Here is an 18,086-nt window from a genome sequence, read left to right on the forward strand (position 1 = left end):
AAATGAACCTTTCAATTCCTGGATATGAAAGGTTTGGATTTAGAATTAGCATTTATTAGTAGTTTTCACAGTTTCTTCTAAAACCAATATACTAAAAAGGTACTTGCTAATGGCATAAAACTTAGCAGTGTCAATATCATCAGTGATTAAGGTTGTGGAAAACCAGGCAGGTGGCTTTGGCAGCCAAGTGAAGGGCAAGCCAAAGTTACAGAACGAGCATTAAGGAAGAACATCTTTAAATGGTTTGCACGGCAATAAATCACACAGAGAAGGCATTGATATCCCATCCACGCATTATGCATTACTTCAGTTTCACAGTAAGTCAAAAAGTAAATTAAGTCTTGCAAATAAGGAACTTGAAATAACTTTCAGATCAGAAAAGAAGTCCCTTTTCTTCCATCAGAGAGAAAATTAAATCTATTTTCCCTCATCACTCTTTTCTGATCCTAATTACCTAGCAATTAACAGCTTTCCACTTTAAGCATGCTCTTTCCTTTTCCTCTCACAGCTGGTTTGCCTGATTGCTGACTCTTTAAATACGAAGGTGGTAAGCAGAGGTAGCTTTCTCATCATAATTTTTCATCTAGTCACTGAAGACTACAACTCCCTCTAGAGCCTGTGAGTACTAATTTACTTCATGCAGAATTAAAAATAGTTTTGTACTATTGCTACAGATACTCTTGACTGTTAGATACGAAAATGTTTCTAACCTGAGATGCAGAATGAGTCATATTGCTACCCGTTTTTCTAAAATTTTACCCACCATTATGTATTCCATAATCTCCTTTCAAACTCTGAAATCTTTCCTATAGCTTATGGAAGTGTGTACGAAGCCACAAACTTACCTAATTACCTACCCCAGAGTACCTACTTAGTATTTAAAACAGGAGTAAGAAATGTAAGAAAATAAAGTAAAACCATGACTTCCCTTCCTATCATCAAGCAAACTTAGAGTCTCAGCAGGGTTCTGAAAGAGACATGTAAGAGAAACCCCAGCACTATAGGAAATACTATCCAGCCAGTGGTCCTATTTTAGCTTGCTTGGCAAAGAGCCTGCCTTTGCAACACTGTTAGGATATCCTGTGTCACTGCTTATCAGATGAATTGTAAAACTCAGTTATTTACTGCTATTAAAAACACTAGCAGCCTTCTATGAGTAGCTGTCACACTCAATTCACAGAACAAATTACAAACTGGGTAATCGTATTTTAAAGTGCAGTTCCTTTAGTAATTGTTACGTAGTGTTACTTGGTGTAAATGTGTGTCAGTGTTGCTTGAATATTCTGCCCTTCTTGTCTGTAATACAGTGCAAAGCTAAAATCCGGTCTGGAGAAGCTCCTAAAAAGTGTCATTTCAATTATTTTCTTCCAAGGCAGAGGACTGAGATTCACTTCAAAACTGGTCAGAAGTCAATTACCTTACAGGTGTCAAAATCTAAAGTACAGGGAGTTTCCCCTCCTTTTTAGTTGAGAGTTAACATTAAAAAATAAAATAAACTACATGTGTTTTGAAAACATGAGACAATGCAAGCTAGAGAGCTAATGCGATTTTTGTTTTGAGCCTGACCTCTAAAAAACTTCTATTTCTTTCAAAAATACAAAGAAGGCAATACTTATACTGTGTAAAAGTTTCATTCTGGATTAACTGAAGACTGTTAAATACTACAAGCTGCAACTCTGGTCAGTGACACAAGATTATCTCAGATTCTAGTGAAGCAGCAATTTGTGTAGCCTGTGCAGCCAGGGTATTGCATTATTAAGAAGCAATATCAATACAGAGTTAAAATATTCCTTAAGTAAGATCCGTTATGAACTCAGCCCCTACTACCATGAATACAGGAAAAGCTCTCCTGATCCTGTGTTTTCTGGGCAGCTTTCTTCTGGGGGGGAATACCTGAATGGCTTGACAGTTTATAATTCTGACACTACTTTTAGAATATACAAAGAATGGCTTTTCCAACAAAATGAATTCAATAAGCTAAGTTTAAAACATTATGAGACGCAATGTAATATACATATTTCCTCCAAACTATGCACATTTTGTTTTCCTTGAAAACCTTCTGTGGAACTGTTATTTACTTGTGAGAAGAGCGTAACAGCTTTCGGTAACTTGGCAGGCAGCTGTGCTTTTAGCTGACTCAATGCAACTCTGCCTTCGGAAAGCTACAGGCCCAATTCAAGTGTCTGGCTGAAATCTGTTTAATATTTGTACAGCACACAGTTGAAACTTGGAACACTAAATAGGCAGGTTCCACTCTTTTTTAACCTGGATCTCATGCTGTTGCAGCTTTTGTTATAAAGATGTATGCTAAAATAAACCACAAGATTTGAAAATGGTATTGTAAAAGCAGACATTTCCCTAATCTTGGAAAGATTTAATTTAGTCTAGAAATGCAGAAATGTGAAAATCTACTTTTTAGTACTGGATTATGTCTGTGGGAAGACTTCTGAATATCTTAATAGGAACAATGTTCTATAAGCATATTATATAAAAAACCACTTTGCAGTAGCTGTCAATATATAGTACTCAACTACAGAGTATTCTCTTAAAACACAAAATTTTAATATTTATAGAATTCTTGTTGGTCCATCTGTATTCTTTTGTATTAAATTTAACACTCAGCTGCCAGCTCTGATAAATTGCAATAACAAATGCAAAAGTATTCAGAGACTTTTTTTCATCTTCAAGGGGATGAAGTGACATAGGCAAAAATCTATGGGTCTCATGGGCAGTTTCTTCCTGTTTTTACTTACTCACCTAACCAGGTTTCTCAGCTCTTTGTGGGCACCACCACAGATATTTCCTGCAAGTTGGGACTGGTTTGATATTCAGTCATCAGAAGTGATGTGAAATCCAACTAGGAATAAAGGTTTTAACAGCTCACCACAGAGAACCAATCTTTAGGAAGCACTGGATACGCACAAGGTGTACTTACATATCCAAGAACCACTTCTCGGATACAAGCTTAAGCCGAAACTCGCTAAACCTTCTTGAGCACGTTACGGTGCATATATCCTTCACAGAGCACGTTTTGGTTGACACCAGATACGTGAGACTCAAATTAAGTGAGCCATTTTAACAACTAGTCAGAAAATGTTTATTAACATAAACATCTGTTGCTATAACATACTAGGGCTGAGTAAAATAAGTCCAGCTTTGTTTACAAGATTCAATTAATACAGCTTATGGAATTCACCCTTCATCAATCAACTTATTTAATTCTGTTTTACACAAATTTCTGTCAGTGGAAAGATATGTTCAAGATACTGACCTTAGAGAAACAGAAAGAATTCTCTCCACTTCCATTCTTCGCTTTAAGACTTCCTTAACTTGACCCTTTTCTGGACCTTGCTTTATCTTTTCACGCCCAATCAGGTATATGCACTTCGGGGTGAGGACAAGATCTCGCTTCACGCTCTGAAACACAATCGTTTGAAAATTTATAGTTATACAGAGATCAATGCATTAATGTGATGATGATGTTCCAAAAATACATAATGTAATGTGATTTGGGGCAAGGCTCTCGGTCTTTGATTTGAATGTGTGCGGGGGAATCTGATGTGATCACAACCTCGGAGTCAGATTGCACTGGACTAAAGTAGCTTTTCTTCTCTTTCTTAATTTAGCTTTCTGCCCAGCCCCAGTCCCATAAAGCAATTCCATTTTGCCCTGGAACAAATGGCTTGAAAATCTCAATGTTGAGAGTAAGAGGGGTCAAAGACTATTTTCAAGCTACTATCCTAGAATTTTTTGACACATGGAGTTTGTTAAATGATCGTAGAGACATCAGTATAAGTCCTAGCAGAACTTATCATCAGTGGATCTTGCTCTGAAGCCTACCTTAAACCGCCTATCGTATTTAGTTACGGTGTCTGCAAAATCAATCTTCTCTCGTTTGCCCACAAACTGGCGTAGCTCTGGATGGTCCTCCATGCCTATGTAATCTCCCACAAAATTCCTGTTAATGCTGTTCCGTCTCCTCTCTTTCTTGTTCAGCAATAGATCTGATGCTTAAATACAAAAAATAGACATAGATTAATACTATTTACTAAATTTTCTAAATTCACAGTGTGAAGGAGCATTAATGGTTTAAAGCAAAACTTTTGGGGAAGAAGTGATAACAAAATCCCTTCTAATAGAGAAAGAATAGTGAGGCACTGCTACTAATCCTTATGTAAGGATCCATGTGGTTATTAAATCCATTCCTATTGATATACACTGATGGCAAGCTTGGCAGTTCTGACAAATCAGGAGTGCTTCTGGAACTATGGAAATTCTCTCCTACTCAGTCTGGCTTTGTTTTGAGACCAAAGCACTGGGTAGTCCAACAAAACCACACATACAGAAGTCAACCTCATCAGTGGTACCTCAGGGGTCCAACAATTTCCAGTCGTTCGTGGTCTGCAAAGCGATCATGTTTCCTTTATCTCTTGCACCATATTTTTTGTTCTTGGAATCATGTGAAATAAATCATCAAAAGGTAGGACCTACCTTCTTCTCTCATTTGTACATATTTTTTCCTGGCTGCATACTTCCTCCATGCCTTCTGGATGGCCCTGGCATACCCATCATACTTCCTCTCTCTCATCTCTTCTAACAAAAAGAGCTGCAGAAAAAGACATTGGGTAGGTCAAACATTTTACAAGAGAAGTTTTGGAAAAACACTTTACTTTCTCCTTTCTGATGTAATTCACTCCAGATCCAAGCTGGTGCTTCTACTATGACCAAGGATTCTTGGATCAGAATGGTAAGGTAGGAAGACATGAGAAGCTTTAGTGGTTCTGTGTTTTACCAGTTTACCTATTAACCTTGAAACCCAATTAGGAAGAAAAAGTAATATGGATTCTCCTGAAATACTACTGGTGCAACTTGAAGTTCTCCACTGGACGTCCATCCAGTCTCCCTCTCCAGCCTGCCATATTCTTTAAAATTCACATTTCTCCTGTCAATGTTAGAATGTCAATGGGCATCTGTGCAATGTGTAACACAACAATGCACCATATTCATGTGTAACTTTCTTCCTCATCTAAATTTTACCCTGCTGTGTCCACTGACTCCACTCTTCCTCAGCAGTGAAGTTGGCTGCAGGACTTAGAATTAGAATACGATCTTACATTTCAGTATGCTATAAGACTTGTTTCTACAGTGTTGTCAGAAATCAAGAGGACGTGCTGATTTATGAAAACTGAAATGGCAGGTGCATCTCCTTCCCAGGTCTCACTACAATGTATGTAAATTTAATGCATTAGAACAATTTCATAATTAGTGAAATGTGCCATCCTCATTAAATACAGTCTTTTTACATAACTTATTTTTTCTTCTCTCATCAGAAGCTCAACATTTGGCTAACAATAATATTAAATCAGTTCACTAGCTTGGCTCTTGCTAATTACTTTCCTATACTGTGACTTAAATACACATAGTGGCTTCTCTCCTAGCTCTCAAAAGCGAGAAAGTTAGTTTAAAAAAAAAAAAAACTACAAAACAAAAAAGGTATATCAAGAAGTGAGCTTGGGCAATGGGATCCTTTGTTAAATTTGCTGCTAAATCATGCAAATCTAGGCAAAGCATTGTTCATATTGATCTTAAAGGAAACTTGATCTAATGCAAACCATTTCTGCAAGACCTCACTTGTTCGTGTACAGAGTTATTTATTCAGGTGTTAGATGGAAAAGTAAATAATGAAGCCTCATTTCTGCTACCCATAAAACCTTATTTTGCAGTTGGCAAATCTCCATCTACAGAAACATATTTAAAAAAATCTCTTCACAAACACACAAGCACTAGATAGGGTTTCAGCACACAGGCGTGGAACACACACATGCTCCTGATGCAAAAACTTCCTAAGCTTCAGCAGGGGCATGATCAAGCTCTTGTCTAATTCAGGTTACCATAATCATTGATCTCTCGTGAACATGTCATTTATTTCTCTAATAACACTAACTGCAAAATATCAGTGTACAATAGTCTATCACCTGCAGTTGAAGGTCAGAGTCCCAATTAAGGAAATTCACTGAAAACATCAAGTTAACTAATATTTTACTGAACCACATTATAAATTAAAAATATTGCATTTTTTTCTTTAAATATGTATTGTAAAGCCTCCCCTCACACTCCTGAACCAATCAAGTACTTTTTCATCCAATTAACTGTAACGGTGACTTTCTTTAGTGGTGGAAGAATATTTTTCATTGACTATGTCAAAAGTAATGACACTAGCCTTAAATTTAGTAATTTCAGGGATGTTTCTTCAATACTTTAAATAAATAAAAAAAAGCTTTAGAATATTCACCTCAAATTTTTTCAACTTAAAATGGAAAAAGCCCCAACTATTTTAGTATTTTTAAAGTTAACCTCATGGCTTTTCAAAAAAATATATTCTTAAAAGAAAAATATAAATTAATGCTTTTGATTACTATAAATTAAAATCACAATGCAACCCTAGAAGCTTTACTATTTTCAGTCACCCTCGTATTGTCTTATACTGCAGAACTGCCCTTCAATAGAACTCACAGATATGCCATTAAATGTCACTGAAATATAAACAGGACGTATCACACAAATGGGAAGATGCTGCAAAACTGGACACATTTTTTTTTCTGGGAAATAGAATGTGATGTTGGGGTACAGAAGATTAAGGTTCTACCTCCTTCAGAGTAGGCCACACTGGATACATCAATCCTAAGTGACTAGTTGAACCATTCATCTATTAAATAGAAGATGGGTACCAGCTAACATTTTAATTCCTTTCTTTGAAGATATGGCTGCTGGAAATCTGCCCTATTACAAGGGGCAAGCATACCAGAGCTTAGGGTCTTTCAGTATTCAGGGAACCTTACGATTTATTATATAAAACAGAAATAGTTTAAAACTTCAAACTATTTTTTCCTGAAAAGAGCATGACATCAAGAAAATGGCCTTTACACAAATTTTGGTTTCTTTATCTCCCAAACTGCGACTGCATTGGGTTTACAACTTACTACAATGGATGCAAAGTAATTGCACAGTGAAAACAGGAAAAAACAACTCTCTACAGTGTAAGAGAACTGGAAGATGCTGCTTAAATTACTAATTCTGGTCCCTTGTAATTACAAGCAACTAAGTAATCTGTATGACCCTAAACTGCTACTTGACCAGAATGGGTATTTGCCACTGCCCTATCATAAACCTGAGGTCATCAGCAAAGGATTGAAAGTCCCAACTGTTGTCACAAGAAGAGATACCAATGATATCCACTGATGTCCAAGACTATCACGCCAACTTTGTACAACTCACCAAAATCTTAATAAATCATGACCTGTGCTACAGTGGAAGGCAAACAAAGCTCATGCTTCTTTATAATTCGCTGGTTAAGGCTCATTGCCTGCAATGATTAAGTGAAAATGATCCTCTACTAGAAATTCCTGCTCTGTCAACATGCATACAATATTCAGATACCCTATACACCTTGAACGCTACAATGCTTTATTATATAAACAGATGAGACTATCTTACCCTATTCATGGTAGAAACAATTTTGATTAAGACTTGGACAAGTATTATTTTCCCTCTGAGCTTTTACCATGTGAATGGGCACAGCAGAGTCTACTGCCTGAATTTTTGCTACTGCACAGAGCAAAACCAAAAATTTTCTGAAAAGGAAAATGACAGCAACAGAAATATTCTGCTCTTATTCTGATGTGTAACTTTAGGCAAATCACCAAGAAGTCACCTGCTTCTAATAAATAGGGAACACAGGATGGTGAATTGTGTACTTTTCTTCCCTGACAAGTTTCCTGAATGATGTATGAGTGATATAAGAACTTTTTCCCAACACTTTGTGCAATTTAAAAGCCACAGGAAAAAAGCAGTCTTACTATGCCTACCTAATGTTCTTTCTGGATGGGATTTCAAGTTACAGTCATGTGGGACACTGATTTACTCCATAATATATAACATATCCTTACTATGTTTGTTGCTATTCTCTTATTTTCATCAGTAGTTCCTATACTGACAAAAGGACCTGTTTTCTTGGACGAATGGCCACAGATATCTTTTCAAACCATCGTATTCTTTCATATGTCAGATTCACTGATGGAACATCATATGTAACCTGACAAAGCATACAAAGCATCCTTGTATGTCCCATCTCTTCTTCCTGATGTATTTAATGCTCCTTGTGTGTCAAATTCAAGCAGTGTCCTTATACTGTACCCATCACGGAACTGACTAGAATCTCTACTGCACCCACAGACTTGAGGCATCTGTGACAGGCCTGCCCAGCCTGACTTACATTCTGATGTTTCTCCCACCCTAGCAGATATCATGTGAAATTTCTGAGTGGGCAGGCCTCTTATTTCAGCTAAAGCTTCATATTTATAGACTCATGTCCTGCCACACTTACAGACTCCGGAGCTTTGATGAAGACTTTGCATTTCCCGAGTTGGTATTGGTCAGGATCCATGTTGACGGACTGAAGCAGATGGAGAACTCCTTGCTTCTCTTCTCCTTTCCAGGAAGGCCAGGTTGCTTTGGTCAGAATGGCGTATCTTAACCACCAAGGAAAATAAGAGGTTAAAACAGCGAAGAGCAGCAGCAGAATACCGCTGATTCTTAGTATTATTACGTGGGGGGTGTACTGACCACCTTGGTAGGACTTACAGAAGCTCGGAGCACGGGAAGATGCAGAATATTAAGGTGTTCTTTGCTTAGCAAGACAAAACAGCTGCATTGAGAATGGCAAGTGTCCACAAGTCTCCCATTTCCAGATACTAAGTTAACTATTGGGTAACCACAGTAGTTAATTACAGAAAGTTCTGCTCTGCTCGCCTTAAAGCCAGAGCAAGGTTATTTACTAGCAAGGACTTATGGAACAAGTTTAAGTACCTCCATACTCATAATATGCTAGATTTTTTCCCAAGTATGTGATCAATTTCCCACTCAAGCCTTTGTCCTCCGTATTCTTACAAAGGTCTTTTGTGTTTCTGAGCAAGCAGACAGCTCATGCTCCTAACCCACCTGTTAACAACAGCTGGTCCGCATTTAGCAAGGAGCCAGTCTTGGCCTTATCCCAGAAAGCCTTTGGCTTGGCACCTGCTACAGTAGGAAAGATCCTGTGATGTTGGTGCTATCTGGAGGGAACGCTGAGGTGAACTGACCCTACAAACAGCTAGGAAAGGAGGCAGGGAAGTGCTGTAATACCATATCTTTGATAGGTAGTGGTGAGTAGTTTTCTGTCTCACAATACTCCCATGCTTATATTAGTAAAACTATTAAATTAATGAAAAAACGGATAGAGTATAGAGTTTAGTTTGTTGTAATTCCCAAGCTCATGTTTCTTAGGGAGATTTAGGCAGCTTCTAATAAAATTTCTCAAAATCACACGAGTTGTTAGAAACTTAATTCAGGAAATGCTCATTTCTCTATCTTCTCATATCTAAATTGTTATCTAGCCAGGAGCAGAAACAGTGTCATGCAACTTAATACCACACAAAAATAACAAACAGTTAAAAAGGAGCGTATCACAAAAGACACAATACCTCTAAACAGCATGTAGATGAAAAGAAAAGGCTAACGTAAATAATTCAGTAAGATTCAAAGGGTCTATACTGCTATCCTGCTGAAGTTAGTTATCAAATACTCAGACACCAGCATGATGTTATAACAAAAGTAGCTCTTATGACATCTTACAGATGTCCATTATACATAACCTGTTTAGAGACAGTATAACCTGCTTATCAGTATTATGGGATAGATAGATGCGTAGTAGTAAGGAAGAGTTGTAAGTTAAACTAACTTCCAGCTAATTTAACAGCCTCTTTTGCAGGTTCATTGTGTAACTCCAACAATCTAGTTAGATAATGAAGTCTGAATATAAAAGTGCTGAAGTTAATACAGGTGATCGAAGTTGTGCAGCCCCTCACATAACATAAATTGACACTACATTTCAGCATGTTACAAAATCTTTCCTATACCTAAGCTATATAAAGGAGGGCATAGGGAAAAATGTGACTGAAGACTTTTAAGTTCTCAGGTACAGAATGAGAAAAGATTAGAAATTCTCCTTTTTCATAAACTTAGACTAGCTTCACATAATTTACTGTTGTGACAAGTCTAATGGGCAGAAAAAAACCCCAACATATTATTCTGTAACATGTACCAACTGAGCATATCACAATTCTGGAATTTAGTACTTTATGTGCAGCAATTATATCATTGTCCACTGCTGTTTAGGAATGAATAGCACTTTCCTCCAATGTACTTCTTCATACTTCTCATTAAATTGGTCATGTTGATATCCATATATCTAGGTTTTGTGACTTTACATGTAATTTGGGCTCATGAGGGACTTCAGCACTGTGTTCTTAAAATGCTGTGAAACAATTCCAAAAAAAAAAAAAAAGTCCAAAAATATTATCTATTACAGATTCACAGTATGGAGTTAGGTCCTATCTCTCAGTATGGAGTTCAGCTTTCAGATCGGTTATGCTTTGAAACACGTAGGCCTTTTCAGTGACATTGGCTTTTTGCATGCAAATGTAAATTTCGTACATAAAAGTCTATTCAGCCCCAAAATCTCTTCTTACATCAAGATGCCAAGTAGCTCCCAATGCAAACAAATGTACATGCATGCATTTCCTGACCATCCCATGCCTCAGCCCACTTTTACTCACACTGACTCATCGTGTCAGAACAGGTTGTTCTGGATATTAGGAACTGTGAATGGAAAGGTTGCAGGAAAAGGTTTACTCTTAAATTGTTATATTTTACAAAACTGCTTTGAAACAAATGGATGAATTCCACAGAGAATGGTTTCAGCTGCTTGTGGATCTCTGCACATGAAATGAAGTATAGAAATCTATTCACCTTCCAGAAACACCATGTGGCTTTCCTCTGTGCAGACCTCAGGCAGATTTCTAGACACAACCCTCATAATCAGTGTTTGACAACTGTTAGGCTAGATTTCGTACTCATTATTATCTGTTACTCTGTCTCAGCAGTAGCCTTCACATAAGGTTTTATACTCTGAAGCACATTCATGTTTATTATGTCTGGGCTTGAAGATAAAGAAAAAAATAGGATTAAAAATGATTTCATAATGAAAATGGAGTCCATACGTTAAGGTATGAATTTGCACTGAAATGGCTGAATGGCAGGCACGTATTTCTTTGCCTATCCTGTCACTGGCAAAGAGCAGTTGGAGAGCATTCAGATTTCAGAATACACAGCTCCTAACTCTAAGTTCTCTTGACTTCAGTTCTAACTTTCAGCAACCCTTTCAAAAGACTACAAAAAAACTGAATTCTTCAGCAAGTTTACAGGAAAGTGAAAAGACTTTCAAAGACAGCAATAGACAGTCCTTAAGACACATTTAAATCTCTGCATAGCCTAGATGAAGATAAATAGGAGAAAGGTAATATAGGTAAATAGGTCAACAAGGTAAATAGGAGAAAGGAAAAGTGGGACATGAGATGTGCTTAAAAATTGCAACTTCTTTTTTCCTCATCATGTAAACAAAAGAACTGTAGTATTTCAAAATTAGTATTATCCTACCTCTGCAAAAACTTCTTGAAAACCCGCCTGTAGGCATAGCCAGCTCTTCGTACTCGAATATTTTCTTTAAGACCTAAGTATTCCACTTGATGTTTTACCCTGTGGACAAAGCAAGATTTAAAATCTATTTTATTTTCAGAAGTAAAGAAGACTACTTGTAAAATTTGAAATTTGAAATAATAAAATTCATATATAAATTTATTCTTGTCCTACCATGCACACTGCATGGCAGAACAAATACTCAGGGCAGGTAGACTACATTACTGAAATATATGCAGCAAATTTACCGTAGCATTCCCTATTGTAGCCTACCTACCTACCTCCTAATTCATGTTTAAATTTCTTCACTAATATTACCCATAAAAGCCAAATAACTACCTACACGATTACATAGCTGATATCCAAGGCAGTGGGAAATTGCGTTCTTTTATTGTAGTTTTCACTTATGTTTTATATAGCTCAAACATTGACAGTTGCACACAGCTCATGTTTGGCTGTCCTGGAGAAGAACTGCATCTGAGGAGAGGAGAAAGGCCCAGATTCCAAACTTCTAGCACACAAAGAATCAGAAATAGGAAACCTTGGGCAGTATATTCATGAAAAGCTAGCACTGTTCTTGACTTTACCATATTGCAAAGGGAGGATCTGAGGATAGGCACAAGACTTGCAGAAGTGTGCCTGGTAAGCTTGCTCATGGCATACTTTAATTCTAACCAAAAACTGAGCTGGTACTAGTCCAGCTGAAAGTGTTAATTAATGGCTGTGGGGTGGTTCTGCTGTACATGTGAACTGAACCATCGTTATCCCAACACCATTACAATTCCCACATGCAAAACTCTTTCAGATTCTAAACAAGGAACAAGTATTTCCCCATAAATCTTTGGCACCTTTTCCTGTCTCTGGAGCTGTGGAACATATTTTAAGTTCTTTCTTACATATCCTGCTAGTCTGCTTCTTAACGCTTGGAGATTTGATTTGAAGAATTTCAGTTAACTTTGCTAACAATGTATGATTTGTGATGTTTTCCTTTGCATTTCCTTATTTTTCTCATCTAAGTCATGCGGTTGAAAGAAGCAACATCAGCTTTTAATTCTGAAATGTGGTGTTCAGGGGTTCTGTTGCTGTTTCTTTTATAGGGAGAATTATGCAAGCTTTAGCTTTCAGTCAGAAGTAGGTTAAGATTGTAGTCCTGTAAGTTTAATAAACAGTATATAAAATTTCTTCACATATTAAAAAAAAAAAGTCTGTAAGGAACCATTTAATTTTAATCCTTTTAAAAATACCGTTTCTCTGATTTTATGAATCAAGATATTTCAAATCTTGAAAAGTCTCTAGGTTAATTTGGTGTTATTTAGGTATTTTGAAATGCTGAATTTCAATATAAATTTCATCACTTGTTGATTTTTTTTTGGTAGAGACATTCTTTTCACATGACTCAGTATAAGGGGAAAAAAATTGAAATTCCATGCTACAAATGACAAAAGCCCTGTGGTTATTTCTTTTTAGAGGTATTTTATTAAAGAGAGACGCCCTTCTTTTATCTTATAATAAAAAATTCTGCACATCTTAAATTTGCTGTGTTCAAGGAATAAAGTATGTTTTGTACCTACTCCAAAAATTCTGGTACAGTAACAGTAGAAAATTGATAGACAAAAATACGTTTTCCTGTTTATAGCTTTTCCCTCCTGTTCACATCTGGAATAATGCACTGCAGCAACAGTATTACTCCCTTTTTCTTACTGTCCTGCCAGTATTAGTGTCCAGCAAGAGAGAATTTGAGACATTTTTCTGTTTTTCTTTTTCTTTCTGAGAAAAGGCACACTGAAAACCTCCCTCCAGGCATCAACCTCAAGCAGGTCAGGGTCTGGGAATTCAGCTAATGCAGCAATTTTGAATACACGTCCAAGTGGCTGTGCCAGGTTCTGAACAAAAACACATTTCAAGGAACACCCCAATTTTTTGAATAACTAAGGTATTATACAAGGTTTAGGTATTATACAATGTCTATCTTAAAGTACAAAATAATCCAAAATTATTCAACAGCTGTAGAAGGCTGAAGTGACATGGGTTGTATGAGCATGAAGATGGGTTTTAGTGAAGTTTCTCCTTACTTGATAACACTTGCACTGTCTAGTAACATGCTACTAATAAGCAGATTAAGTATACTATTCCCATTGTATTTTTAAGTATGGCAGCATGTGTATGACACAAGACTAAATGATCATGTAAGAAAACCAAAAACACTACTGCAACATTCAGAAAAATAACACGTACTCAGTTGGGTTTTTGTTTCCCTCAACAGAACTTTCTTGTGGTAAAATCATGAAACGACAAAATTAAACAAACTGAAGTTTGAGTTGATATATGCATTTAATTACATTTATTTTTCCTGGAAATTTCACTAAATGTTACAGCATATGTATACAATATGATGTCAGAATATATGAGAAATGCCTTGAAAAGAGAAAGAATGTTAGTATTTGTAAACAGGGATGAAGGATTACTATCCTAAGAACTAATTCTATCTGTCGTTGAGTTTGATACTATACAGTCATTTGTATTTCATTTATCTTAAGAGTCACCAGTTGCTGCATTTGCTAAATACCATCCCTGTTGGGAAGGGGGAGAAATCTTACCCATTCTTATTCCAAAATGGGCTTCCTGAAAGCTGGCCTTTTGTCAGGATTAGTTTTTTTTTGTTTTGTTTTGTTTCACTTCATTTCAGTCGTTTCCTAGCAACACTTCCCACAATAATAGGCCTGTTTTCCAATATGTAAATGATTGATTTTAAAAGTGCCCCGAATTTATATTTTTTGCTTTGCTACAACTTTTAGACATACTTTTACTAGAATAACTTTCCTCCTTTGGTCCCAGTGTGGGTGAGAAATTAAACGCCGCATAGTAGGATTTTATAAGGTGGGAAAAGCTAGAGAAAGAGGGTCTACATTTACTGCCAAGACCTAAATGACACTTTCAAGGGGCAGTCATGATTGTGGCTTCTGTAAGTGCTCTACATCTGCATGTAATTGTGCTAGTCTGTGTGCCAAATGGCAGGAAGTGAATTCTGGCATGGTGTTGATGTGGTCAAGAATATTCTTTATCAGACTTCACAAATCGTTTCACTGTGACAAAAATAACTAATTGCTATTATCAGCACTTCTACCAATACCAGAAGTACTTGGTATAGAATTAAAAATGTTAAATACTGTACCTGACCTCAGTGCAAGAAAGAAATGTGTCTTTTTTTTTAGATACTATGAAGATGTTAAAAAATACCACATGGTTAAAGGTGACTTTAAAAAGATGCAATAAACCAAATTAATGATTTAGGCATCTATTCAATATCTGTATGAATGATACCCTAGTAATTTCTCTTTAAAGAGCTGGCTAATGAATCCTAAATGTTGGAAATTAAAAAAAAAAAAAACTGAACCTTTGCTATAGACACTTTTTTATGTTTTTTCTTTTTTTTTTTTTCTTGTTTGATACATGATAGCAAATACAGATGTCTTGTTGGCTTTCAGCTATCTAATAGAAGCTGTTTTCAAAGCATAGAACAAAAGATAGAATTGATATATAATGCATTTGGCGTGCAAATTCCATTTGGAAAACAAAGCCTTTAATATAGCTTTATTGCTACATATTCTGCAAATTTTGATCATCTGTAACTGATATGAAAAAAAAAACTAAGAACAGCTTCTACTAACTGCTTATTTAGATCACGTGCCCAATTTATTGTCTGTATGTTATAGGATTAAAAATTATGATTTTTGAGTGGCCTTTTTTTTGGCTCAGTGCTGGTTCTTATCGCATCCTCTGCTTATCCACATACCTGCTCTCCTCCCAGTCTCGAGGTTTCTTTGTTTCATTTGGTTTGATGCAGCGAATGTAATGGGGTGTACACTTCATCAGGGTGCCAACAAGATCATTTGCTTGTTTCTGTAAAATCAAGGAAAAAATAATAGGATCTGACTTAAAGAGAGTAAATCCTCTGAGAAAGTTCTAAAAATATCAACCATCTACTGAAGGTTGACTGGATCCAGTTGGGTTTGGTTCTTTTCTCCAGAACTGTCTTGGGATAACATATAGCAGTAGCAGACCTGTACTTTTAGCCTGGAAACAAGTCATGTATTTGCATGTATGTGTAAGGTAAGAGGGAGAAAGTAAAAACAAAACAAAAAATACCTGTTAATACTAAAAACATCCAAAATTAAGGAAAGGATGCTATTTTTGTATTACTGGAAAATTTTCTGCTCTTTGTTCCTGTGTTTTTGCAAATCACCTTTGCTCTATCAAATAATTTTATTCTTATTATTTAAAACTTACCTATGTTGGTCACTATGAATATGTATGTAAAAGATTTATAAACACATCCACTTAGAAACTCAACACCTTCCACAAGTCTCTCACCTCAGGAAAACATTTTCAGTAAACAGAAGGCACTATTACCTCCAACCATGTAGCATATTTAAACTACTATATAAAAACAGGGAGTGGAGAATGCATCTCATGGGGAATGTGTTAGGTGAGCTTAACCATCAGGGTAAAATATGAGGAAAGACACTGAAAAAATATTCATTTCCAAAGTCTTTAAGTATATCATCTAAGCATATATTTTACAACCAGTCTTAAAAAAAGAGACGCTTGCCTTCTAACACTTGTTGCTTTATTCAGCCCACACTATGGTCAATAGATAGACTTCTGTTAACTTCAGTGGGTGTAGGGTCAGGCCCTGCTGCATTTCTGCACTATAAAGAAACTAGTTATCTGTAGTTATTTGTAGGATATCAAGTGGCTGAGTGAAGGGGTTCATTCATTATGCACATGCAAGTAGTATTATCACTACCATCAATTGCTCATTTGGAAAACTCACTGCTGTAGAATGCAGATGAACAAAAGGTTTAATGAACAGTGATGCTGGGCAAAACATGATTCTAACAGCTGAAACAATGCATTGCTTTGCAGTCAGAACACTCCACTGTCTATCTTTAAAAATATCTGGATTATAAAAACAAGCAAAGACTACTATTTTTTTTTTTTTTAACTTGCACAAACACACAATAATATAACAAAAAATTAGTCATACTTTGATTTTACTGCCTGCAGTGGTAGGGCGACCCTTCTTGTCCACTTGAAGATTTTCAGGAAACAGAGCCTTTATAAAAGGCCTAGAAAAGAATAAACAAAATAGTGTTGGTATAGAAAGACAGTTAAACGCTGTAATGTCAAGGAATATGCTGTTAAAGTTGATAGTTGAGTAGAATATAAAGAGCTATTTATGTTAACCTAGAGTTTTATCAAATCTATTTTAAGATTACTATTTTCCAAGAGCTTCATTCTGCATAGAGATCCCTCAGTATTTTAGTGAGCCTTGTAAGGACATGTGATAACAGATTTCAAGACTCAAAGCAAAAAGCACTTCCTAAAAAGCCTCAGTTAAAATAACAAAAAAAGTTTGTTAAAACAGTTGCTGTTCTGAGATAATGCCAAATCAGTGATGGCCTGCTTTGAGGCCAAAAAATGTTTATCAATATACTACCTAATTCTGACACTTTGGTACCTTACATAATTACTGAGATCTGTAGAAAATGAAGACCGAGTACAGTGCAAGTGATGCTGTTTTTCTGTGATGGTTTCTTTCCATTTTTATGCAAATCAGTTGACATGTTGCAAAGTAGTAGAGAAGTCAGGCCCTCTGCATCCGTCTGAACTAGCACATTATTCCTAGCTTTAAGCAAGTTTTGCTTACGTACAAATCACTGCTTTGCATGAGTTCAATCAAGTCCATGAAAAGAACATCCCGATTTCTCTCGCAGAATCCATCCATATCATAAGATACCTGGGCCAAGGTGGAAATTGATTGTTTGTGGTAAGTTGAGAACCCAATAATTACAGAAAATTTATATCCTGTCCTCATCAGTAGCTGATCTGAACTTTGTGGTTAGTCTGGTATTACTTAAAGGCAGTATAGTGATTAAAAAACTCTTGCATATATTAGTTAACTCTTTCACAACAAAGGAATTTAATCCATATACTTAAAGAAAAAAATGGAACTAGTGAATAGCATAAAATGCGTGTGATTTCAATAGTTCATAGAATAAAAACATTTAGCACAATAAGGGTTTACTGTTATGGAATATAAAGCAGGAAATCATGAATAGCCTGAGAAATATGCCCAAGTAACTGCATACAGGATCTGTATATATTTCTTATTTGACTAGTACATTAAGGATCATTTTTATGCCTGAATGCTTTAAACCTACTGCTATTATAACTGATAATGTAGATTGAGGTATTTATTACATTTAATACTAGGTTTTGTTTATTACAGTTGACAGCAGCAAGGCCCAGACATCTATCCTAAGTAAGAGACCTATGTCAGGGCATGTGTGTTTTAAGTTCCATACGTTGTGAAAGGATGGCACTGTCTCCTGAGATAATCTGCCTATTTAAAATCAGAATAGCCCTCTAGAGGTAATACTTCCCCCTTCCCTTCATGACTGTTCTTTTTCCTTATAAATGCATTATGCAGGATTCAGTGATGATTTTCCATA

General features: G+C 36.2%; 1 protein-coding gene across 2 annotated transcripts in view; it reads right to left on the reverse strand.

Moving 5' to 3' along the window:
- Positions 1-18,086, reverse strand: part of MYO1E (myosin IE) — a 60,645-nt gene that overhangs the window by 11,867 nt on the left and 30,692 nt on the right. For both annotated transcript variants that reach the window (XM_035336229.1, XM_035336230.1), the window contains exons 15-22: positions 17,286-17,371; positions 16,619-16,700; positions 15,365-15,471; positions 11,533-11,631; positions 8,384-8,528; positions 4,492-4,606; positions 3,841-4,010; positions 3,272-3,417 (exon numbers count right to left, since the gene is read on the reverse strand). In XM_035336229.1, coding sequence (XP_035192120.1) covers positions 3,272-3,417; positions 3,841-4,010; positions 4,492-4,606; positions 8,384-8,528; positions 11,533-11,631; positions 15,365-15,471; positions 16,619-16,700; positions 17,286-17,371 — 950 coding nt within the window. The remainder of the gene's footprint in view (positions 1-3,271; positions 3,418-3,840; positions 4,011-4,491; positions 4,607-8,383; positions 8,529-11,532; positions 11,632-15,364; positions 15,472-16,618; positions 16,701-17,285; positions 17,372-18,086) is intronic.

The sequence above is a fragment of the Oxyura jamaicensis genome, chromosome 10, assembly GCF_011077185.1.
Source record: "Oxyura jamaicensis isolate SHBP4307 breed ruddy duck chromosome 10, BPBGC_Ojam_1.0, whole genome shotgun sequence".
In the NCBI taxonomy this organism is placed as follows: Eukaryota; Metazoa; Chordata; class Aves; order Anseriformes; family Anatidae; genus Oxyura; species Oxyura jamaicensis.